This window comes from Scylla paramamosain, chromosome 12 (genome assembly GCF_035594125.1).
Source record: "Scylla paramamosain isolate STU-SP2022 chromosome 12, ASM3559412v1, whole genome shotgun sequence".
NCBI classification, from domain to species: domain Eukaryota; kingdom Metazoa; phylum Arthropoda; class Malacostraca; order Decapoda; family Portunidae; genus Scylla; species Scylla paramamosain.
The window spans coordinates 2,917,501-2,944,805 of record NC_087162.1 but is presented as its reverse complement, the minus strand read 5'-3'; the positions used below and the strand labels follow the sequence as shown (position 1 = coordinate 2,944,805).

Here is a 27,305-nt window from a genome sequence, read left to right as displayed (position 1 = left end):
GCTCACTTCAGAGTCTTGTCCTGTACTTCCCTCTGGATGGAAACTGTCAGTATTTATTTGCTACAAATCATACATCCACATGGTTTTAACATAAGCAAATATCAAAGATGAGTGACACAGAGAAGGAAAGATTAACATGGGCATATGATAGTCCAGGGGAGGAAAGGGAAAGGAATGTATTTGTACAGGTGTTTTCTCAAGAGATACTTAGTGAGGGGTGAGGTGAGGTGTTGAACCATTTAACATTCCTCCAGTATGCAGAACATAGTATTAGTAGTAGTAGTAGTAGTAGTAGTAGTAGTAGTAGTAGTAGTAGTAGTAGTAGTAATAGTAGTAGTAGTAGTAGTAGTAGTAGTAGTAGTAGTAGTAGTAGTAGTAGTAGTAGTAGTAGTATAGTAGTAGTAGTAGTAGTAGTAGTAGTAGTAGTAGTAGTAGTAGTAGTAGTAGTAGTAGTAGTAGTAGTAGTAGTAGTAGTAGTAATTATATTATATTGGTACACTACTTCATACTTTCCTCCGCCTTAAGAAACTACCTTTCATGACCATCCTCAGTCTCTTGCCCTCTGGGAAGGTCTTAATTTTTTAAAGATAGTTTCCCTGAACATTCACTGCCAGGATTTTCTTGAGGATCCACTTGGGTGCCACAGTGTCAAAAGCTGGTAGCTGAATGAATGAAATAAACCTGCCTTCGTTCATCAATGGCAGTTTCAGGCTCTAAATATGTACTCTAGTAGGTGGGTAAGACAAGATCTCTTAGCCACAAAACTATACTTTTCAGTGCAGTGGCAGTATCAAAGTCTCAATTGTACAGCAAAAGTCTAGCAGTAAGCCTACCCTTCTAAAGGATGGTAAGCTAGCCTACCCCTGCCTTCCTGAGGTGCAATTAGTTACCAGTAGGTGGAACCAGCAAGGGGTGTTGGTGCATCCACCAGCAATGTGTGTGTGTGTGTGTGTGTGTGTGTGTGTGTGTGTGTGTGTGTGTGTGTGTGTGTGTGTGTGTGTGTGTGTGTGTGTGTGTGTGTGTGTGTGTGTGTGTGTGTAAAATAATAATAATAATAATAATAAATGGTTTATTACTAAGGCAGTTTACAAACTGAAAATGTACAGAGGGGGTGGGAAAATACTCAACATTAATCCTAAAGCTAAGTCTAATCTAGAAACGAAAATACTATTTATTGATGGCTCGCATCATGGTGGGAATCGTGCTGAGTCTGTACTGGTCCGTGCGCAGCGCCTTTAGGGGCGTTATTTGGTTGTGGTGTCTTGTGTCACGGATCGGGCGAGGCACGTCAGGCGGCAGCATATGTCAGAGGCATGGATGATGTAGTAGTCCCCTTTCAAACTTCTCCAGAGCCTCTCGATGCCTGGCGGATAGTCTGGACAGACTCAGGGTGGTCAGGGCTTCATCATAGGTGGTGTAGGCAGGGCCAAGGATGACTCTGCATCCTCTTTTTTGCACACTCTCCAGCTGGAGCTGGTGTGTGTGTGTGTGTGTGTGTGTGTGTGTGTGTGTGTGTGTGTGTGTGTGTGTGTGTGTGTGTGTGTGTGTGTGTGTGTGTGTGTGTGTGTGTGTGTGTGTGTGTGTGTGTGTATTTACCTAGCTGTAATATACAGGGCCTGAGCTACCCTCGTGTGGTCCTGTCTCCATATTTACACTTCTCCAGTTTTTCCTTAATGTTGTGCACACTCATTGCCAACGCTACATCCTCACTGGGCTTGTTCCAAACTTCTATATTTCTCTGTTACTCAAGCATCTTCCTTTTTCTTATTTTTTTTGCTGTATCCTCGTGTGTATTTGGTATTTCCCACTTCTCTTAGCAGCAGTTTCTCATTATCAATTTTTCCACTCTGTTTTGGAATTTATAAATTGGTATTAAGTCTCCTCTTTCTCTTCTTTTTCTAGTGGTGGCAGATTCATTTGCTTTAACCAGTCTTCATATGTTAATTCTTCCAGTTCTTTGTTGCCATCCTTTGTATCCTTTCTAGCTTTTTTACATGTTTCTCCTAGTGGGGAAGACCTCACTGATTCAGCATATCCCAATTTTTGTCTAATCATTTCTCATCATATCTCTATCCATGCAGCAGAATGCAGTTCCAATATTTCTCACCATTTTATATATATCTATATCTTATCTACATGCTTCAACTCTTTACTATCCTGCATTATCACTCCCAGATTTTTCTTTTCTTGTACTTTTATCATTTCTTGATTCCTCATTTTATATGTCCATATTGGTCTCTTTTCACTTTTTCTCATTTCCATTACATGACATTTTTTTCACAATAAAATCCATTTCCAGTCCCAATTTTATTCAAATCCTCTTGTGGAATTTCAGTTTTTGTTATTTATGTCTTTGTAACTTTGCATTATCTGCAAATAAGCTCATGTAACTCTTTACTCCTTCAGGCATATCATTTATGTAGATCAGGAAAAGTATTGGTGCCAAAACTGATCCTTGCTAACTGCTCCTCTGATCTTGCTTGCCTCCCCTCCTCCCAGGGCCTCACTGCACATGACTTCTTTCTCTCACCCCTATTCTGTCCACCTCTCTAATGCAATCATTCATCCCTTTCCATGGTAAACTCTGGAATTGCCTGCCTGCTTCTGTATTTCCTCCTTCCTATGAAATGAACTCTTTCAAGAGGGAGGTTTTAAGACATTTATCGTCTTTTTATCATTCCATTTGGCAACTCTACAGGAACTGACATTTAATTGGGCCTTTTCTATTCAAAAGTTTTGTTGCCCTTGGTCAGTGACCCTCTTACATAACACACACACACACACACACACACACACACACACACAAAGCAGGCACGTTTCTCTCTGTGTCTCTCTAGGCAGACAGCCCTAAAAAAAAGACAGGTTAGTGTATCTTTACTGTATTGGGCAGCTCCATGTCCCCGTATTTTAGATATGTTTTAAAAGATATAAAAATCATAAGTGGATACATATATGTAAAAAAAAAGAAAAAAAAAGGTATAATTGGCACTGGCACTCAGGTAAGCCCAGTCAAATGTTGACATAGCAATGACCTTAGGAAGTCCTATAAACAACTTAAAGAAAAACTTGAGAAGATGGCTTTCTCAGTGGGAAAGAGAGATAAGCCAAAGAAAGACACTTCATATATTGACTTTATAAATGAATTCCAATTCTCTAAATTACAGAAGGAAGTCAGCAAATTAGAAAAGATCTTGAAAGTACATGAAAAAAAGAATTGGAATAAGTGAAAAGAAAGAATGAAGCATCGATGAAAAGATTTAATGAACTAGAAAAAAAATAAATAAACAAAAATCTGCAAGAAAATTGTCATCAGATATGAGTACAATGAAAGGAAAAATCAAAGAAGTGGAGAAATCATCTTCCACCAAAAAAATGCTACAATAAAAAATCAATAATGATGAAATAACACAAGGAAATAATATTCTAAAAAAAAAAAGAATGAGGTACTGAAGGAGACAGTCATGGAAGTTAACACAGTAAAAGATTAAATCATAAAAGATGAAATCAAAGCCTCTTACATTGATAGTGTACAAGAAATTAAGGAGATAGAAAAGAAAATGTGTAGCAAATATCAAACAGGAAATAAAGGAAGTAATCAGGAAGAGTGGTAAACTCCTCGGGGAAACAGTGGACATGCACAAAGCCATCATTATATATGAAAAGAAGGAAAAAATATTTCCAATAGAATAACAAGAGACAAAGCAGAAATAAAAACAATCACATAAATAATAAATAAGGTAACAGACCAAATATCTGAGAAAGATAATGAAGAACACCACAAGACTGGTGAATATGAAAAGGACATGAATAGACCGCTTAAAATAACTTCAAACATCAGCAATGATGGAGAAGCTAATCAGAAACCTTGGCAAGCTGAAGGGACATGAAGATGAAAAGAACACAAAAAGGAAAACTGAAGGAAAAATATGAATAAGCTATATAGAAAAATTTAAAAGTGAAAGGACACAAGAATTTTTTTTCTATAGGTGTAGGACTACAAGTAAGGAAGTGGTACATAAAGAAAATGGAGAAAAAGTATGCTGAGACAGAATGTAATCATAGCAAAATGAAGATATTATATAGTAATGTGGAAGGGCTAGTCTCTAAATTGCTGGAGGTCAAAGATACAATAAAGGTAAGAAGCCTGCAGATATTCTGCCTCACTGTGACTAAACCCAACAAAACATCAAATAGGTATGAGTCATTAGGTAAACAAGATTACCACATATGGAGGAGAAAAAAAAAAAAGCCGAATCATGATACTCAAGTAAAGAACTTATAGTGCAGAAAAAAATATATAAAAACAATTGATGAGGTGTAGTTGCAGTTAAAACCAGGGAAGAATATAATAGTAGCAACCTTATATATGATTCCTCACATAATAACATGGAATTAAGATCAATACAAAAACTTAGCCGAAAGTACACTAAAGGGTATTAATTTTGTGCTGTAAAGTATGGAAGGTAAGATTCAGAAGGATAATAGTAAATGGCAACTTTTAACAGCAATATAAATTAACAGGGCATGAGAGTCTAAAGTACTCAGAACTACTGAGATAACATGTTATTGGACTTACCACAAGAATTGTTCCTATAGCAACACATCAAATCCAGTACCAGAATGAGAGGCTTAGATGACCCATCCATATTAGACCTACTGTTCACAAGGCAAAAAAAGAAGACAATGAAAACATGATTTGTAGTCTTCCACTGGGAAAAAGTTATCATTTATTGCTAGAATATGATTTTATTATATTATATGATATAAATGAAAAGGAAGACAATAAGAAAAAAATTAATTAGGACTATAAGGAAATAAATTACAACAACTATGAACTTTGGAAATACTTCAAAATAGTAATTTGGAAACAAGAATTAGAAGACATAGACACAGTATGAAAGATTTTGAGAAATTTATATGGCATAAATTACTGAATGCATTCCCTGCTATAAAGAAAAGCAAAAGAGGAGAAAGCACTGGTTTAATAATAAATGGACCGAAGCCAAGGCAATCCAAGACTTACTATGGAACAGATAAAGAGGACACAGCAGTGACCAGGCTTATGAAAGTTACAAGCAGGCAAGGAATGAATTTTCTACATTCAGGAAAGAAGCTTAAGAAATTATGAAAAAGACATTATTAAAAAGCATTGATCAACCAAAACTCCTCTACAGCTACATAAAAAATAAAAGCAAAGTCAAGGATAAGATACAAAGTATAGCCAATCATGATATGACCCATGTAAAAGAAGAAATATGTGAAGTCTGAAACAGAAGCTTGCAATTTGTATTTATGAAGGGACTATCATTTTGGAGAGATGACAGGACTCAAACTACATCATATAAACTGGAAAACATCCATTAGATAAAAAGAAGTAATAAAGGAATTGGAAATCCTAGATGACTGGAAGGCTAATGGGCCTGATGACATATCTAATATGGTGCTAAAAGAATGTGCGAAGGAATTAAGTGAGCCTCAATTTAGAATATTCACAATCCCTAAAGTAAGGCAAAGTACCAGCAATGTGGAAAAAGGCAATTTTTTTTTTTTTCTTTGTATAAGAAGGGAAATAAGTAGTGCCCATTGAATTACAGACCTGTCTCATTCACCAGTGTTTTAAACAAAATACCAGAAAAATTTCAAAAAGTGGAAAAACATAAAATAATGACAGAGACAATTTAGGTTTAGAAAAGGAAGACTATGCATAACAGAATAATAGAAACTACACGAGAGAGATAGATGTATTTATTTAGACAGTATTTATTTGGATTTCAAGAAAGCATTCAACTGAGTACCACACAATAGACTGATATGGAAATTAGAATGCATAGGTGATATTCAGAAAAAATTACTGGAATGGATGAAAGATTTCCAAGACAGAGGAGAAATGAGAAGAGAAATGAGGACAATACTAAGAGGAAAATACTCAATCTGGAGAAAATTAATAAGCAGAGTCCCACAAGGGTCAGAGTTAGCCCAATGAAGTTCTTGATATGTATGTGTATATATATATATATATATATATATATATATATATATATATATATATATATATATATATATATATATATATATATATATATATATATATATATATATATATATATATATATATATATATATATATATATATATATATATATATATATATATATCAGTGATATAGATGATAGTATAGGAACAGACTTATATAAACATGTTTGTTGATGATACAAAGTTTCAAAGGAAAATAAATTTGCAAGGAGCTACAAAAAGACCTCATATGACTATAAATGGAGTAAGGAATGGCAAATCAAATCTAATGTTGATAAATGTTGTGATAAAATTTTGTAGAAGTTCAAAGAGACCTGATTGAAATGTTTAAATTACATAACAAAATTCAAGCATCTGAAAAGGAAAAAAGATTTTGGTATAATAATAAACAGCAGCATATCACCAGAAGACCAAATAAATGACAAAGTAAGGAAAATGCATCACTTGTTGGCAAAATATGAGAATGGCATATATGATAAATGATTACTATAATCATAACATTTTTTTGAGTATAACACTTAAATATGCAGCAGTATTTTGGAACCCACATATGGAAAAAAATAAATAAATAAAAAACACTGAAAAGGTAGAGAAAGTGTAGAGCAGCAACAAAATGGGTACCAAACTTGCAACAAAAATGGGTACCAAACTTGAACAATCTTAGCTATGGAAAAAGGCTGCCAACACTACAGGAGAGATAAAAATAATGTGAGATGAGCATGATGTACAAATGTGTAGAAGGAAAAGTAATGATTGATATAATTGATTTTTGTGGTGCCACAGCAATCACCACTAACGGGACACAGTAAGAAACTGTACAAAAAAAATAGTAAAGAAAGGCATGAGAAAATGTAGTTTTCCTGACAGCAATCAGCCAATGGAATGCAATGACTGATGAAGTTGTGTGTGCAAGGAACATTCATGGCTTTAAAGATAAATGTGACAAACTAATTTTAAAAGATGGATCATGAACATACACAATCCAGTAAAAATACAATTAGGTAAGGACACACACACACACACACACGCACACGCACACGCACACGCACACACACACACATTAAAATATTGTTCAAGAAAGATCAATAAATTGAATCATATGATATTCCATAATGTAAGGATAAATGGAACATACACAATCTACAATGAAAATACTACACCACTAGTTTACCAATCAATGATCCAAGTAAGGATTACCATCAATTTTGACAATATGCAAATTATCACCTCATCTCTCATGTAGTGATAAGAGAAACATTTTCTAAGAATTAGACTGACAAAGCATTGCATATATGTATAAATTATGTATGAGCTTAATTTGGTTGCATTAATATTATTCATCAATAGTTGTCATTATAGAAGAGATTGATATACAAAAATACTTACCAATTAGAACCATTCTCGCAACTTGAATATGCTGAGACACCTTGATTTGTTTTAAGGTAGGAGCTTGTGTCTTCACAATTTCAAATCACTGGCATGTTGGGCGTGTTGATATCTAAGAAAAGAGGTGTATACAAATAAGTAAATAAATAGATAAATAAATAAATAAATAAATATAATATATATATATATATATATATATATATATATATATATATATATATATATATATATATATATATATATATATATATATATATATATATATATATATATATATATATATATATATATATATATATATATATATATATATATACACACACACACACACACACACACACACACTCAGAATGGGCATTAGCCTTACTATCATATAATTGGCATTATAATATGCATTTTAGTAATACACAGATAATCACTGACAGTTAAGGAAGTTGTGTACTTAAATGTTCACTTTTGCTTTATCAAATTGCAAGCAATATTGTATACCTATGAAGGGCTTGTGCTGGTTGAAGGTGTTGTTTACTTACATGTTTTTTGATGTCCTTCGGTAGCATTCCTGTTTTTAGTGTTGTCTATGCCAACATGACTGCCACTAGTTATATGGTAAAATTCTGAGATTTCTTTAACTTCTTCAGGTGTTTGTGACAGTTTCCACCCAACTGGTTCTCCATTTACAACATAATCTGGTGTCTGTAACAAAAGGATAACTTTACCACATGTAAAACTAATGGCATATTGAATATGAAGGAAAACAAATCAAATATGGGTAAATGTTACCATTAGGATTGCAATGTAATCAACTGTTTTTTCTTCTCTTTATATAATTACTAATGCATCATAGAACAATAATAACCACTAAGGGGGAGGTGAAGGAAAACCTTTAAAAAAATAAATACGTACATACTTTTCCATGATTCTCAACATCACACCAGACATATCTCACAAAGATCAACTGAGCAACTACATCTTGACTGAAGGAGATAACATGAGGAATAATAACAGCTGATTCTTGGACTTGTCAAAACAAAGGATAAAACTGAAGTCTTGCACCATGATTTTGGATAAACTAGAAAGTGATAGACTGGATATGAAAATTTGGTGAGGTCAAGCATATGATAATGCTGCTGCAATGGCTGGACAGCATTCCGGTGTTTAGAAGAATTTTAAAGAATTCAACTGGAAAGAATTTGTTACTTGGACAAATCATTAATTAAATTAAGTGGAAGTGCATGTAGCTTTAGCTGTTAATTCTCTCTTTTTTTATTATTATTATTATTATTATTATTATTATTATTATTATTATTATTATTACTATCACTATTAGTTTGCATTTTTCTCTACATCAACTCATTGTTGGGATATCTTGATAATAGTGACAGGCTAAAGTCTTGAGCCAATTGTGGAAATTAGATGGAATGCAAGGTGTGATGCCGTGCCAATTCCTAAAAATCACTTCCCAAAACTCCTGACCAGCCCAGTGGAGGGAGGGAGGGAGGGAGGGAGGGAGGGAGGGAGAGAGAGAGAGAGAGAGAGAGAGAGAGAGAGAGAGAGAGAGAGAGAGAGAGAGAGAGAGAGAGAGAGAGAGAGAGAGAGAGAGAGAGAGAGAGAGAGAGAGAGAGAGAGAGAGAGAGAGAGAGAGAGAGAAAAAAAATTTTTATTAGTAGTAACAATATCTGTGTATAGTGTACTACTGCTTCAATTCCACATCTATAAGCATAGACCTACAGGCCTAAGCATCTGTGCTACAACCATTAGATATATGGTAATCATTAGATAATTTTTTCAAGAAAAAAGTGTCTAATGCGCCAGCAAATATAGTATCATTACTGCCTGGAAGTCAACAATATTCCCAATTTTATACTATTTATGATGATAACACCTATGACATGCTACACATTTTTATTGTCTTGATATGCATTTCCCCATGTGTTTCTACTTCCCCCTATTTACTTGTGTGCTGCTGGTGAAGCAAGTAACTGATGACCATTGCAAGATGCCATAATTCCCTTATCACACTAGCAATATAACTCACAGAACATATTTCAAGATGCTTTTTAATCGCAGCAAGACAGTTTAAGCAGCCATGTGAAGTAATCATGAAATTTATTGGATCCTAATTTTTGCAATATCAATCCTGACAATATCTATCTTTGCAATATCAATCTGTGCAATATTATCTTTGCAACAATCATTTGCAATGGATATCCCCACTGCTGCCACCAGTGTTGTGCTTCTATGTTGCACAATCTTGCTGCATCCCTAATCTCTAAGACTGGCCTTTGTGGGTTCAAGGAAATGCATTTAAGTTTTTATAAATCTTATTTAATATGTTTAATATGTTTAATATTTACACATATTTACACTCAGATGATAATATACAACTTCCAACAACAATGAAAGCTAAGAAAATTGGATTAATCTCTCTCTTCATGCAAATTCCATCAAATATCTCGGAACACTTCACATTACACTTTCAATTCAAATCACGTCACACAATTAACACTCAATGATGAAACACATCCTACACAACTAATATTCAATAAGAAGGCACATCCTACACAGACCTAATCCCCCCTCTGTCAATATATAACACCAACATTTTACTCTGACTACATTACAACTGTCTGGCTCTACTTACTGGTACTGTGACAGGCAGCTTGTCCATCTTGATCCTCTCTGGTCTGACAGCTCTGTCTAGTTTGTCTCTCTGTCTGCTTTAGTCTATTCCTGTCTCCAGGACCTCATAATATACATGTAATATTAGAGTGACCTTTTGCCCCAACAAGGCTTCCATTGCTATAAGATTTATTTTCCAAAACTTTGATCCTATGGTTTATTTTTCTATAACTTTCAATAAGGTTAATTTTCAAGTAACTATATATATTTTCCCATACTTTGATCAGACAGTTAATTTTCCTGTACTTTCAATAAGGGCCATCTTCAAGTAACTATATTCATCTTCTCAAGTAACTTCAGTAATTGCATCTTCTAATCAGGAACAAGGAGGAGGAGTTTCCTGTGGTGTGCCACCTGTCTGTTTTGTCCACATCATTCGGTTCTAGTGACCTTTGCTTCCCTAGTATACTAATTTAATGATGGCCATCTTGATATCTCTTCCTGTAATCTGCTGGTAATCTCCAGCTCTGTTAGTCTTGTGATGATTCACCATCCTGTTCTCTTCAGTGTTCATGTTTTGTCTCTTATCTATCAAGGTGGTGATAGTTTCTTGTAATCTTGGTACCTGCTTTCGTGTTTACTGTCTTCTTCCCTCATTTGTTCTTCCTACTTTCTTACTTTCTTCTCCATTTGTTCATTCTTGTCTCATTTTTTCTTCTTATGTTTAATTTCTTCTTGGTTCATGAGTTACAACACATTCAAGTTATTCATAAGGCATATGTTCTCATTTAGCAATTCTGTGATAAAAAGCAGTAATGTGCTAAAATAAAGGTAGAATTTCCATTTACTTTTCTATATCGAATCCCACTTTTTAACAGTGTACTCATTAGAGTGTATATACAAAAACTATTAGCTTTCATGCTTTATAAATCTGTGACATGGATTTTTTTATCACAAAGTACTTGTACTTAGGTACAATGACATGTACTTGGACCAGGACTTAAGTACATAGCAGTGACCATACCTGTACTTGTACTTGATAAATATCCAGGTACTTGGACTTAAATACAGTCGCCTGTACTTGGACCCAACCTTTCCTGGAGTACCTACACACAGCCAAACAGTGTGCTGACAACTCCAAATATCTGATACTCACCACTCACAATCTATCGATTCCCCATGGAGTCAGTTCCAATAGCTCCACCAGCCCAAGGAACTGATTCTGTGAATACTTATGCTACCAATTCCTGCCCACCACCACTATGAAGCAGTTAAGGGAAACTATCTGTCATGGAAGTGCCACCACTGACCACTGTGACTATTATTTCAATAAAAAGTTATTTTTATCAAGAAAGTTATTATGTTATTTCAAAACACCAAAACCTAACACAACAAAGTAGTTGTCTTGAAATTAAAAGAATGTATTTTGTGAAAACTTGAAAACTCGATATAGTATGCTGCAATTGCCACACATGCTATCCGACAACTGCCACATTACAACCTTGTAAGTTGTAACCAAGTAGTTCTAGTTGGGTATTTTAAAAGTTAACCAAATCCGACCCCCCGGATCTTCTTAAAATTTCCATTCTATTTTAGCTATTCCTTACTTTAAAGAACTACAAATAGCTAGTGTAACAGAATAACCATATTGATGATATCTGCAGAATCAAATAAGTACAGATATAGAATGGAGTTTTCTGATATACCAATTTCACTATCTAGATTCTAGAAAATTGTTTCATCTGCCAGTGTAAGATGGACATAATTCTGTAAATTTGTCCTAAAAATAAGAAAAAGTTAATTTTAATGCCCATAAAGTCCACCAAGTTCTGCATAACATAATCCTATTTTATACTTTCCCCTAATGAGTAAATCTTAAGAACAATTACCCCAAGCCAAATGCTAATATAATATAATTTCAAGAAGGATAGATAGTGTTCTTCAACATCCATAAAGGTTCTAGTGAGCACCTGTTAATACCGACCTCACAATAGAATAATCCCACTTCACCCTATTTCTAACGTCCATTCTCTTCACACTTCAGCTGCTGCACCTGGACTGGCTGGACAGGGTGGAGTTAACATCAAGTGGAAACAGGCTCACACTGTCATAGAGGTAACACCTCCATGCTTACCCCTCCATTCCTTGTCTCCATCCTACAAGGCTTGCCCTTTTGGTCACTGAGCTGCCTTGGTATAATGCTGCTCACTCTCAGATGGTGGTTAGTTGAGGAGTGGGATTTAGGAAAGAGTGCTGATTGGTCTGGCCAGGAAAGACAATACAGCCAGCTTTGACCTGCCTATGGCAATATATTCCACATCTCATCATTCTGCCAGTGTAACATGATGTGCCTTGACTCTGGAGGCACATACTCATCTTCTTACCCATCACCCATGGAAAAGTCCTCAGTAGGACAGAAGAGGATGTATGACAACTTCCCCGAGGCAGGTGGTTCTGGCCACACGCAGTGCAAAGGTTCCAGGGTCAGGCTAAGGTTCCCCTGCCAAGTGAGGGAGATGATGAATTTTTTGCTGTCTTCCAAATTCAAGAGATCCATAGGTCTAGAGTTGTCACCTCACCCTCCAGACTCATGGCAAACCTGGCAAGTGCACCTTTCAGGAAATGGCTCAGCCCTGACTTATAGTAATACTTAGACTCCCAATCCTTTCTGGCGTTACTAAGCTCCACATGCCCCTCTACTCCACAGGCATCTTGTCTTTGACTAACTCTGTGGTGCACGAGACTTCCATTTTCTAGAAATTTGTGCATTAGAACTATAAAGTTAATCCATTCAGACCAAGGAAGCTTAAGATTTGCCTTAAGCTTCCTTGATTCAGAACAGGCTGGTTCATTCACACCAGGCAATTGGTGCACTTGGACTACAAAGTTTGTGCATTCACATTATGCTGGCAGTGCATTTAGTCTGGTACATTCAGGCTATAGTGCATTATGTCCACTTACTTCCCAAACACCTTTCTGTCCGTGGTGTACTGACACAGAGGAGACTATACACTACTTCTTTTCCTGTCCTCGCAACTACACTTCACGAATGTCTCTCCAGCAGATTGCAATTAACGTAAGTGCCCCCTTACATGCCTTTCCAGTTCTCGCAGGTGCTGGACTCCCTGATGATGACAAAGATAAGATACTGAGACAAAGAAATATCTCCGAGAGGAGTCCTGCTTGGCCCTTTCCATCTTCCCCGTGACCACTGACGCCACACAGTAGAAAACAGTAGTGGGCCAACACACCTGCCCAGTTCTTCAGACACAAACCACAACCACGACCCAGCCACACCAATCTACCTGGAGTTACGCATCAACCTGGTAAGGGTGCACAACTTCACAACTTCTATACTCTACACCGTAATCAAGTCCGTAGCACCTGTCTACTGTCTACGCCACTTACGAAACTTTTAAAGTTTTTAGGTCTAGACTTTATGATCAACTAATCGCGAAGCAATTTTACTAAACCACACTCGTCGTCCCATCCTCTCACGTTCTACATGCAGCTCGTCCTTGTTCCTTTTTCCCGCACTCAGCAGTCAGCAGTCAGCACTCTCATGGACTTAACTCATTGCTCATGTTTGTTGTTGTATGTGTGGTGTAGAACAGGGAACGAAGAGTCTAGAGAGGCTGCGCAGCTTATGCACTTCTCCCACGTTGATGTGTGTCTCCAAGTTGACTGCTTTTGTAGGATAGCTGGTCTTGGCCGTGAAGTTTGATTGAAAACGTTTGTCGAGCAAACCGCGTCGCTGTATCATGTTATGATATCCTTGACAAGAAGCACCCATATAAAGTCAATGGTATATTTAACAAAACATTACATATATTTCATTTACTAATTTATTTATTATTATTATCATCATTATTATATTTTTTTCTGTTTCCCTTTGGATTATCTAGGTTTTTTAATTTGACGTTTCACAGTGCTCAAGGATAGCAGTTATAAAGTCATGACGTAATAATATTCTAGAAAATTGTGTGTGCAGACCTTATAAACATGACAATATAGCCGCTGACGTTTCTATCAATTATTTAATCGACATATCTATACCCTGATAGACCGTTACAATGTAATATTAGTCCTCCTGTTAGCTGGAATAGCTAAATTAAGAGTTAAAAGTCGACCTTGACTTTTTTTTTTTTTTTTTTTTATTTATTTATTTATTTTATTTATTCTTATTCATTTATTTTTTTTACATAAATAAACGCTTTTGAAATGTAAAGATAATAATATTGTAAAGACTAATCACTATCATATTTCAGTTTCATGTAAACTCGTAAAGAGTACTGAATCACTATGAGCAATCTGAGGCAATAAGCAAATTAGTCACATATCCTGTTTCTACTTGTCCACTTTCACATAGCCATTGCTCACATATTTCTCAATGTTTCCTGAGATGCGTTTATTTTATCATTTGAATTGTGAGGATGAAAGATTTCGCTGGTCACACGCCACCTAATGTAACGGGAAAACCTGTTGCGATGCCGTTCCCAGCACGGATGACGTGAATTCCCATGATATGCCCGAAACTTGAATGAATACTTAATAGTTTGTCCGCAACAGAATAAGCCCGTTTTCCCAAAGCTAGTATGGATATGCTGCTTGTTAGCAATGAGGAAAGACATTTATGTCACGGCTATAGTAAATACGTATTTATGTGTACTGGGTGCCGCACTGTCTAGCAGATGTCACAACCGTATCCTGTAACTTTTTTTTTTTTTTCCGTGTACCTGAAACAAACGATATGCTTGTTGCCATGTAGTTTCCTGCCCATGTGTGTGAGAGGGATCACGTCAAACATAGGTGCGTATTAGTAACATTAGCCTTACCCATTTCCTTTCGTGAAAGAGGAAAGAAAATAGTATTGTCATCCACAGTAGACAAGTCCGTTAGGAGGACTGGGCAAGGATCAAGAATGTCTGAAGTCCACGTATTTTACATTATTTAGAATCAGTGGTCAGTATCTGCTCACTACCGTTGTGTACGTAGCTTGAAAAGAAGAAAAAAAAAAAATCAAGCCACATATTTCTTAGACTGTAACTGACAATAAAATTTAAGTATGTACAGTATGGATAGAACAAGAACAACGCAATAGTGGTATGCTAATGTAATGGTCGGTACTCAAATACAAGATAGTTGTTACTTTACTTGTGTCCTAGCTGACAGATACGACTAATGAAAAATAATTATTATATTAGTTGTGAATAAAATAAATAAATAAACGCTCTAAATCTGCCACTCCGCTCCACTGCTGCTCTGTCTAAGGGTTGCGATATCCGGAAAAAAAAATTTCGTAATAAAATTTCAGGGGAAAACGTTTCTGTGCCTTACCCCATCGATTGCTGCTTCCGGTGCTGGGATGCTGATGCAGACCAGTGGAGTCAGGATGTTCGGAAACTTTTGCAGTTAGAAGAAAAAATAAATAAATAAATAATATATATATATATATATATATATATATATATATATATATATATATATATATATATATATATATATATATATATATATATATATATATATATATATATATATATATATCTGGATAAGTTAACGTTAATCGTTTTCCTGTAGATTGAGTATATTACCGAAAGAAGTGTTGGATCGATCTGACCCTGTTGATATGTACGACAATATGTAATAACATGTCCCTGAAGCTGTCTTTTTTTTTTCAGTTTTAAAGTTTGAAATGTTTCATCAATATACCTAACCGTGGTGTAAGTTCGCTCCAAAGTTATGCTGTTCGCTTACACTATTCGAACTACTTCATTATCTTCATTAACGTAATTCTAATATATGTTGAGAGAGAGAGAGAGAGAGAGAGAGAGAGAGAGAGAGAGAGAGAGATTCTTGGAATTTACACCCATCTCTACACTGCATGCGAGTAAAATGCTTCGTATGAGACTTGTTCACTCATAGGAGCTTGTTCTGTTTCATCATATACTGTCATAAAAAAGTGGTTAATCTTTGCATGGTAGGAGTGCTTTCCCTCCTCATTTGACTAACACGGTGCTCTTCAGACGACTCTTTTTCACCACGATCCTGTTTGATTCTAAATATTGCCTTCACGACCCTGTAAGTCCGTTCTATTATATCTTTTTCCCTTTGTTATAAGAACTAATTATGGCACACACACACACACACACACACACACACACACACACGCACTATTGTTGTTGATATATATGTCTACGATGTGGCAACCCAGTGAACAATAGCTTGCGACCTAGTACAGGAGAAGTACTCCTTTCCGTGAGAGGGAAGAATACTTAAAGAGTAGTTTGAATGAAATATTGATCGCAGAGGTGGAGAAGAGACCATCACTTTATGATTTCAATATGAAAGAATACAGCGACAAGAATACTATAGAAAAATAATGTGTGAAATGCTCTACGCAATAGTATGTTATAACTAACTATGAGGTGCACCCTTTTTTCAGCTTCATGTTCACAAAGAGAGCGCAGACAGCTGCTATTTCCACGAGATCCATATGTCATTGACCTCATTTGTTGTCGCCACCTAGTTGCTCATGTGCACGGTGCTTCTACTCACCATTTCTTGTGGAAACCATTTTTTATGGCGACCATTTTTTGTGGTGGCCACTGACCACTAAAAGAGGCTCGTGTGAATGCAGCCTAACAGTGATAGCTAAACACAATGACGTACCTTAACCATCAATTATTTGAGGTATGTTGAAAAACAAGCCCAGCAGTTCTCTCTCTCTCTCTCTCTCTCTCTCTCTCTCTCTCTCTCTCTCTCTCTCTCTCTCTCTCTGAGACTGTTGTGCAAAAGATTCTCATGTAAAGAATAGGAGGTTCCATTTTTCATGTACCTTCTTCCTTTTCTTTCATTCTTCCCTGCGTTTTCTTCCCACCTGTCTTATTAACAATCTTTGACTTCCCTTTGTTTATTAACCGTACATCACAATCCGAAGACACGCAGCACACTCCCGGTTGATATTTACGTTATTCATAGAAATATCACGTAAAAGAAGGCTACATGAATCAATTAAAGGACACCACCGAAAAGGATGTACTCATATTTCACACACACACGCACACACACACACACACACACACACACACACACACACGATACATCCGAACGGTCTCTATTACTTTATATGGTTTGCAGCTCGGCCTGAAGGAGGTGATGACTTGCAGTGTTTGTCATGTTGAGTTCACTGCGCTAATTAGATGAAATGATGGCATGTTATTCACGGGAAAAGTATGTTGTCTACAATAGTGACGTGCGTTTTTGTCTCGTCTTGGTGTAATAGCGGATGTAGCTCAGACTTGTAGGGTTACCAGATGGATGTAATAAGATGTTATAGTAAATACATGTGGTTTTGAATTTTGACCGCTCTCTCTCTCTCTCTCTCTCTCTCTCTCTCTCTCTCTCTCTCTCTCTCTCTCTCTCTGATTTGATTTACACTCAACAACGCGATAAATAGAAATAATAAATGGTAAATTCATAATAAAGTATTCATGTATTATGCGATCCTCCAATAATTATTTACGTTAGTTTCTATTACGCGTACGTGCATTGTTTACTTAATTGCATGGAAGATACATTTTGGTGTTTTCTTCTATGTTTACTCTTACCACCACTCCTCTATGAACTAACTGCATGTTGAATTTTGTTCGCATCCGCCTTCTGGGGAACAACATTGTGAAATTGCTGCCAGCTCACCGAGAAAAAAAAAATCCTTGTAAGCATGACTTTACTGATATAAATTACAGGACTACAGGAATCGCTTGATTATGATTTCCATGTCAGCACTGCATCACTTTGAACATAATCATATCAGTGCTGCTTGTCTGTAACTCATGAGAACATGGAAAAATATAAAAGCATAATAACGTTGGCAGGTGGCAACACTCGCGCAGTGTTACCTCATATATGACGTCATAGATGAGTCGCTGCTGACGCATTAAAGATCTTGTTGAATCTGGAAATGGAAGGTTATTACCAGGATCTGCTAGACTTATCTGCCCTGTCCGCCAATCCTATAAGTGATTATCAGTCACACGTGTCAAACATTAACCACTGAGCAATCGGCACCCTCACCCCTCAGAAACGCTCATTGGCTTTAACAAAGGAGTACAAAAAAATATTGCACAAAATGTGGATTACGAGAGAGAGAGAGAGAGAGAGAGAGAGAGAGAGAGAGAGAGAGAGAGAGAGAGAGAGAGAGATCCACATCAAACTAAACTAGTTTACACTACTAATCACATCCATACTAATAGAACTACATATTTCTATCTTATGTATCTGGTCGTACAATTCTCAATTCACCTGTGAAATGAAATGATGTAGAAACACTACACTTCCTTTTCATACAATTATATACTGAACAGGCAGACGTTACATGCCAACATCGTAACCAATGAAAATAGTTTAAATTGTTTCTTATTTTCCATAGTCATGGCTCATGATCCTTGTTCGCTACAAGACAAAGGTCTCTCGGCAACGTTTTCTACTCATTGTGTTTGCTGCTCATCTCATCAAGGTCATTCCAACCAAAACGTCGCTTTAACCGAAAACAAAGGTACACCAAGAGATGAGTAAACGTTTGAATGGACTACAGTTGCAACATATGGGAAACTCACTATTTCGACTACGTAAGTGTTTCTCTGTATTTGTCAGTTTCTGAGTCTCTTGAAGTACACGACTGAAATAAAACTTTATATCGACACAAGGTACCTTTTCATTCCACCCATTTTCCCTTTTTCAGCGGAAGAGACTTTCTACGCGTTTCCTCCTACAAAAGATTGCATAGTATGGGCTAAGTATTTTTCACGTTTCTTCCTGTTAAAGCCATGATGAATTTAGGTTATGTAAGCATGACTGAGTGCGGAAAAACTGATGAGTGTTATCTAGGTTATCAGGTGACTTATTTATACTGGGCTTGCCAACTTGCTTCTGGTGATGAAATATTCTTAATTATTATCCTCCCCTGACGCCTATTTCATTAATCGTCATAATGTTGGTCTGAAGTGAGTTATTATCGTGAAAAAGTTCCATTATATCCAGCGTTTACCTATAGCTACTCTGCAATAGTTATATTATATTATTATTATCATTATTATCATTACAACAGGAAACAGCAGCAGCCAGAACAGCAGCAACAGTTGTGGTGTTGTGGTGGTGGTAATAGTAGTAGTAGTAGTAGTAATGTGTGTGTGTGTGTGTGTGTGTGTGTGTGTGTGTTGTCCATGCAAAGATAGTGGTCCTTCTGAAACTTCAAGAACGTTCTCGTGGAGCTGCAGTTACATAAACGTTATCCGTTGTTACTTACAAGCCCATAATATTAAAATTATTAACTGCTAAAGGAAATAGACATGATTGTATTTTATATGATCTTACACTGATTTCATTAATGGAAAAAAAATTGAGTAAAGAAGCTTCGTCATTCACTGAAAAATGTTTCGTGTGTGACTGTGACTCACAGACGCAGGCAGGAAACGTTGTTAGTGGCCAAACCGGCAACCGCTTCCCCGCCTCCACAGAGGCCCGCTGTGTAGGCAGGCATTCAGTCCGTCGCCTCAGCCCGCCGAGGGAAGTTGTATTGTGCTCGTGCGGAAGCCTCGTATCAAGACTGACGATTGCATATTTCATTCTCCATTAAATGCAAGTAATAGTTGTACAATCTGAAGTGTTAATAGTTGTATGGTGTTGTGCTTGGCATATAAGTTTGATGTGACATGATTTGGTGATGTTAAAGTGAACTACAATGTATAAGTGTGTTGTGATGTGTGACGTATTGAGACATTGTGTTGGTGAGATGTTTCAGATTTTATAAAACTCTCTTCAATTTCAGACTTGACAATCGAGTGATTTAGACAAGCCTTCCTCTCACCCCCCCCCCCAATTCCTCCTCCAACCTCAAATCATGGTTGCACCTCGCGTGGAGACCCAGCTCACCCGGTCACTGGTTCGAGTCCCTAACAGCGGGAGGGACAGGCGTGCCGGAGCCGTACTTCATGACTTGTCAAGAGTGTCCTCTGCTGCGGCGCTGGTGCCCATCACCAGTTACTTTGCTTTAGGCATCTTACCGTCAACATTATCCCCGCAGCCGCCTCCACTACAGCTCTCTATGGATAAAAATCCGTTGAAGGTCTCAAGTGGAGCTGTGCCATGTGCTGTTACCGCGGAGGCCTCGACCACCTCTGGGACTCGTGTGATGTCAAGGAGTGATGAAAGAGCAAATCGAATGATGTCAAGGGATGATGGAAGAGCGACTAACTCCTCTCCTGCAACGGTAAATCCTACGGGAAGCCGCAAAAGATCAATGCAGCAAGACACCACCAGTATTGCCACTGAGGGGATCCGGTCACCCAAAGTCCCCAGGACTACTAAGAGGCCAACTCAGCAGTCGCGTCGCCCGGCACCTCAACGTATGGCTGGAGGCATCCGTACCATGGAAGGACTGCTGAGGGAGAGGGAGCAGCTACGCGCTGAAAATATGGCTCTGAAACTAGAGTTAAGTAGGCGGGTTCAGCAGAGGGTTCCATCAGGGGGTGTAGGTCACTAGACGCGATGTGGGTGCCCGCACGTGTCCACACATCTTACCCCAAGTCCCTCTCACTGTACTGGCATGTACACCACAACTGCTTTCAGCTGCTCGTTCTTCGCTCTTTGAAAGACCTGTGATAATTTGTTTTCAATGGAATACGAATTTATGAAAATTAATCTAAATTACGCGATTAAAGTGTAGTTCATGGACGATTACTGAACAATCAGCAGAATGATAACATGGCTAAAATATGTATAGAGAATGGATCCAGTGGAGACAGTGTGTATGTACCTGAAATAAAAATAGCAAAATGTCAAATAGTTTCAAATGTATATTTTCTTCATGGAAGTGTTATATTTTTTTGTATACATGTGTTACATTTTTAGTTAACTTCGATACCTTTTTTTTGTTGTTTTTGGTAAAAAAATATATTTTGTAATAATTTTCAAGTATGTTTACCCTTACACCTGTCAATGTGATGTAAAATTTCAAATATCTGATATTACAACTCTTTAATCAGTTGCGTCTGCATCCTCAGTGCTAAATATACTTGTGACGCTGAGGAGTGGCTGTGAATGACGTCAGTGAGCTTAAAATTGAAGCAGCGTTACGACTGAAGTATGCAGTAAGGAAAGGTGGCCAGTGACATTCATGGGTGTAATAAGAAATTATCAATAATATTGTCACAAACTGTTTTTGTTCTTGTTAATGGACGTTGTATTGATTAATACTGCTTTTGTTCTTATTAATGGACATTGTATTAATTAATACTGCTCGTGTTAACGCTGCTGACTCCATTATTATTTACATTTATTTAATTTCTCTTGGTTCTTATTTATTTTTATTGCATTTAAGGGGAGAAATTACTCTGTCCTTCCCGGACGTCTCTCTCTCTCTCTCTCTCTCTCTCTCTCTCTCTCTGTGTGTGTGTGTGTGTGTGTGTTCCTGTTACATAATTACGGTTGGATGGATTTAAACGCACGAATAGACATCTGCCTCAAGACTATTAATACTACTGCCAGAAAAAAATGCAAGTTTACAAGAACAATCTTATGGCATGATATTTCTCACAAGATTCACATTAAGATTTTGCGACGTACTTCCTAAATGTATAACTTTTCGGATTCTACAACATTCACCAATTTATTCTCTTGACGCTCTTATTCTCTATATCATCTTTTCTTGAAATATACAGATAAATCAATAAAACCACATTCTATATTGTCATACGTTTATCATTACTGTCCTCCCAACGGGGCGATCATTACAGTTGAAGGTCAAGATCACACGTGTATGTTCTGCTATTAGTAAGTGCTCGAAAAACACGTCTCTTGTGTGCCTTGCTCTCATCCCTAGCGCCGTTTTTTTTTTTTTTTTTCCCTCCTAAACATCAGCCAGTTCTTTCCTAACCCAGCGGAGGGGAGGAAGTAGCATACTGCTCGTGTCTTTTGTGATCCTAATAGCTCCTGGCAAATTCGATGTGGAGATGGCGAGGCAGGAGCGTGAGGTTGGGGTGGACGAAGTGTATTGTGGTGTGATGGCCGTAGCGCGAATGTTAGGCTTCCACATTGTTGAGCACAAAGGCGGCACCTACAACGTATGTCGCCGCCGCCTGCTGCCTGCCGTGCTACTAAGTCTCGGATGTACCATCTACACGAGCCTCCTAATGGTGTACCTGGCGCTGACACCTGTCCCTTTCTGGTACGTGGTGATCAATTTGCCGTGCGTATTTGCTTATTGCTTCATCGTGGTAGCCTGCGTGGAAACGGTGCTCAACAGAAACAATATGGCTCACTACCTAACCGTCATGCAGTCCTTCACAGTCAGACAAAGTAGATGGAAAACCAACATATCCGTGCTGGTTTACTTGTGTTACACCATGGTGCTCGCCGCCTGTACGTTGCTCATGGTCCCAAGTTTCCAGGTCACCGCGAACATTCCTTTAGTTTGTATAACCTCCTTTGTCCCCGCTATCTTGGACCTGTACATCGAGAGCTTCGTAGTGATTCTCACAGCAAGCCTAGAGAAGCTGAGGAAAGAGGTGCACGCCAGGGAGACGTGGGCCGCTGGAGGCGTGAGGGCAACCTTTGCTTCCTGGATGGAGGTGGCCAAAGCTGTCACGATGCACAACAAGGTGAGACATAGTATATAAAGGGAAAAGATGAAGCGATTGCCTGTTTACAGCCCAAATGAATCGTTATATGCTCTCAAACAATTGGGATAAATGCCGGTTTAGGGAAGCTAAGGATACGTGGATCGCTGCCGCTTCACATGATGAGGGAGGGAATTCTCAAACAGGTTACTTTTACTCGCATCTTCCTTGTGTTGAAGAACGTTTCAGTCCAACAATACAAATGAATATCAGTTAGCAATAGCTCTTTATATCCTAAACAAATTGATTTATTCACTGATACACAATAGTTATACCATCATAGGGAAATACAGTAGCTGCAGAGTGAAGGAGGAAAAAATGTAGCCCACGGCTACTGTTGTTTGTGGGGTATAGTTTAAATGATTCTTGATGTAGCACTGCAGATGGAGGCACAGTGTGGAGGTACGTGCATGAAGGTAGTAACACGCTTTAGAAGAGTTTCAGATATGAACACGTTTATTATATTCTCAAGTTTGCTGAATTACTCTTTTTCCTATTTTTAAATACGTGTGTGTGTGTGTGTGTGTGTGTGTGTGTAATAATAATAATAATAATAATAATAATAATAATAATAATAATAATAATAATAATAATAATAAATGGTTTATTATTTAGGCAGTTAACAAAATGAAATTGTACAGAGGGGGTGAGGAAATACTTAACATTAATCCTAAAGGTAAGTCTAATCTAGAAGGGACTATTGATTGATGACTCGCACCATGGTGGGAATCGGGCTGAGTCTGTACCGGTCCGTGCGCGGCGCCTTTAGGGGCGTTATCTTGTAGTGTCTGGTGGCACGGGCCGGGGGAGGCGCGTCAGGCGGCAGCATGTGTCTGAGACGTGGATGATGCAGTAGTCCCCTTCCAAACTTCTCCAGAGCCTCTAGGTGCCTGGCGGATAGTCTGGACAGACTCAGGGTGGTCAGGGCTTCATCATAGGTGGTGTAGGCAGGGCCAAGGATGACGCTGCACGCCCTTTTCTGCACACTCTCCAGCTGTAGCTGTAGCTGTAGCTGTAGCTGTAGCTGTTGTGTGTGTGTGTGTGTGTGTGTGCCATAGTCCTCAAGTGTCGTTAAAATAATAACAAAGTCATCTGTGCCATTACTACTGCTGCTGCTGCTGCTGCTGCTGCCATTATTACTGCTACTACCACTATTACTACTACTACTACTACTACTACTACTACTACTACTACTACTACTGCTACTGCTACTACTACTACTGCTACTACTACTACTACTTCTGCTACTGTTACTGCTGCTGCTGCTGCTGCTAATATATATATATATATATATATATATATATATATATATATATATATATATATATATATATATATATATATATATATATATATATATATATATATATATATCGTGAGGGAGAGAGAGAGCCATAGTTGTTAGCTCAGTTTCACTGTTAATTCATTGTATACGCTGCTCTAAATAACATCCGCGCGCACCACACATAATGGTGACGTCTCTTTTTATTCCCTACACAACACGAAATGACGCAGCGATGGTAGGTATTAAGTCAATAACCGAATGACCAACTTCCACTGAACAGCATTTTCACTCAATCTCTGATCTGTTGACCGTCTCACGGTTGTCGGATCCTTTATTTTGAAACACTCTATTCTCTTAGGTAGATGAGATGATTAATCGGGTTATCATGAGTGTGTTTTTTCATTGATGATACAAAATTCTTTTTAAAGCTATCACTAGAATAATGAAAATATCCTTAAAAATTTTCACTGGAGTTTGTTGATTAAAAGTACTCGTGCAAGATGCCGAAGTGTTTGAGAATGTGGGTTTTGTTAGGAAACTGTCTCAGGCAAAGCCAACGGGAAAAGCGCTAATCACAGTGGAAGAGAGTACGGTACGTTAACCGACTTCTGTTCATCACTTATAATCAGCAGTAAATAGCATCATTCACTGGGGGAACAGAACGAGAGTGTATCGAGAGCAGCTGGATGTTAGATCGTTGTTGTATTACTTCATGTTAACCTTATGCTAAAGGAATACTGTGTTGGGTTATTACAAAGGCTTGCTGTTTTTAAAATGACGTGAATTATAGTGTACAAGTGTTTTCATTATTCCTTCTCACAGTGTCTCCATACATACTTTACACTCACCATATTACCAAACCACCACACAAAAATAACCGTAGATTGCTATTTCTTTCCCTTCTTTTATACTGTAATCTCTCTCTCTCTCTCTCTCTCTCTCTCTCTCTCTCTCTCTCTCTCTCTCTCTCTCTCTCTCTCTCTCTCTCTCTCTCTCTAGTACTAGTAAGAATCTGAAAGTTTGTCGCTGTTTGAAATCACATAAAAGAAAGTAAGAAGGAAAAGTGCACCAAATAGTCGGTAGCTGGCTTGATGCTTCAAACCCATACAGTAATTATCAAATGCCTTGCAAGTTATACAAACGAAAAAACGTTAGTCACAGGATTCAGGTTCCTGAGCCGCCCGCCAGAGAGCGATATTGATTTTCTCTCTTAGATCAGAGGGAGGACTAGATGATGCAATGCTGTGACATCTGCCAGCAGTTGTAGCGACGTATTTCATGGGGACTTCAGCCCTTTATTCACATTTCCTTCCTTTCCCTTTGCCATCTCTCTATGCACCATCCTTTATTTCCCTTATGCATCTGACCATACAAATCGCTAATAAGGAGCGTGAAGAAAAAGATTATACAAATTTATGGATCACTCGTGTCTGTGGTGTGATTGGTGGACACATACTACATACGAATTATTAATGTCACGCTTACACGTACTGGTTTCTTGCGGCTTCAAATCAGTGGCTGGTCACGCTTAATGCTCCCTCTGTTCACGTAAGTTCATAGAGGGACATACAACGCAATACGTGTTACAGATCAAAACACAGATTTAAGCATATGGAGTTACAGCATACGTGCACAAGAGCCACACAACACGCACATACACAGGCACCTCACATCATGGCGTCACAGCGTACTTGCACGCACACCACATATGGCACCATACACCACCCGTGCAGACACCACACAGCATGGCGTCACAGCGCACGTGCACAGACACCACACATGGCGCCATACAGCATACGTCTACATACACCACACAGCATGGCGTCACAGTGTACGTACTCAGACACCACACAGCATGGCGTCATACAGCATACGTACACAGGGATAACACAGCATGGCGTCACATAGCACACGTACCCAGAATGTCACGAAGTATTACACGGATGCTGCACGAGTATGCTGCACGAATATTGACCAGCTGAAGTGCTGACTAGTTGGTGGATTCAGCACTCTTCCACCCCCTTCCCCCCAGATTTTCAGCTTGTGTGCCGGACTCCGCTTGATTCAACTGATGATGAAGGCGATGTCGTTGTTGTATGTGGTGTGTTCGCTACAGTGCTGGACGGGAGGCTGCCTCTCGCTGCTGGTCATCACGGCGCTGCCCCTCGGAGAAACTACGGAAATACTCTACCGCATCTGCAGGGTGGGCCAGCACCTCGCCACCGCCGTCAGTATATCTCCCTTCGTGTACACACACACACACACACACACACACACACACACACACACACACACACACACACACACCATGGTGCGAGCCATCAATCATTAGTATTTCCCTCCTAGATTAGTCTTACCGTTAGGATTAATGTTAAGTTTTTCCCCGTCCCCTATGTACATTTTCAGTTTGTCAACTGCCTAAATAATAAACCGTTTATTATTATTATTATTATTATTATTACACACACACTTCTCAGTTTTGGTTAATCCTTTCATTACTGTACTTTGCTGGGTCTGGCACCTTCAGTAATCTTTTCTTTTTATAACTTATGTTACCCTAGGCCAGAGCTTATCTTACGTAAAGAAAAAAAATAATATGTTGAAAAATAGCTAGCTATAAGTCAAGGCATCAATACCAAACACATTCCTTAAAGACCCTTGTCGGATAAAAAAACTGCAACACTTATTCAATAACACGTAGGAAAGAGTGATTCCCACAGATACTGAGTAGTTGGAAAAGTTTTACTGCAAAACCAGAGGCCGCGTTGTGAAACATTTTGACGTTTTGCCTCGATTTTTTTTTTTTTTAACAGCTTCTAATGAAAGTTACTTGGGTTTTAAAAACATTTTCATGATTGTAGTGATAGCTGTATAAGGATCTTGCATCAAGGGGACAAACACCCATGAAAATCCGATTTATTGTCTACATTCATGCGAGAGACCAAAGCGTTTCTAATTCCTGCTTAAGATTCCTTTATAAAAGAGTAAGTTGACATCCCCATACAAAAAAAAAAAAAACTTAAATTTTGATTAGTAGTTCAGAGTTTTCTGTTCACATGTAAATTAAATCTAATTGCCATACTCTACTCTTAGCCCAAATTGGAAACTCTTCAGTTCATCGAGCTCTTAATAAGGTTTCAGATCGTTCATAGGCCTCCAGATAGTTATGACAATAAAAACTACTTTAACTGATAGTGTTGATACTGCCTCGCCATCAGCCTTCACGAGAAATACGAGTACAGGCAGACGTGCAGTTTTACAGTGACCCCAAAATTACTCGACACTCATTCGACCTATAATTAGCA

At 38.0% G+C, this 27,305-nt stretch overlaps 2 protein-coding genes across 9 annotated transcripts in view; one reads left to right on the top strand and one right to left on the bottom strand.

The window, feature by feature from the left end:
- Positions 1–13,821, bottom strand: part of LOC135105535 (uncharacterized) — a 120,588-nt gene extending 106,767 nt beyond the window's left edge. Inside the window, exons 1-3 of one of the 5 annotated variants that reach the window (XM_064013739.1) lie at positions 7,950–13,821; positions 7,420–7,531; positions 4,577–4,656 (exon numbers count right to left, since the gene is read on the bottom strand). The gene's annotated coding sequence lies outside the window, so the exon portion shown is untranslated. The remainder of the gene's footprint in view (positions 1–4,576; positions 4,657–7,419; positions 7,532–7,949) is intronic. The other 4 variants (XM_064013740.1, XM_064013741.1, XM_064013742.1 and 1 more) reach the window with 4 other exon arrangements.
- A 5,693-nt stretch (positions 13,822–19,514) lies between these two features.
- LOC135105534 (uncharacterized) overlaps positions 19,515–27,305 on the top strand; it is an 11,163-nt gene continuing 3,372 nt past the window's right edge. For 2 of the 4 annotated variants that reach the window (XM_064013733.1, XM_064013735.1), the window contains exons 1-3: positions 19,518–19,677; positions 19,868–22,697; positions 26,033–26,227. In XM_064013733.1, coding sequence (XP_063869803.1) covers positions 22,050–22,697; positions 26,033–26,227 — 843 coding nt within the window. In that variant the 5' untranslated portion in view covers positions 19,518–19,677; positions 19,868–22,049. Of the gene's footprint in view, positions 19,682–19,867; positions 22,698–26,032; positions 26,228–27,305 lie in introns of all 4 variants that reach the window. The other 2 variants (XM_064013734.1, XM_064013737.1) reach the window with 2 other exon arrangements.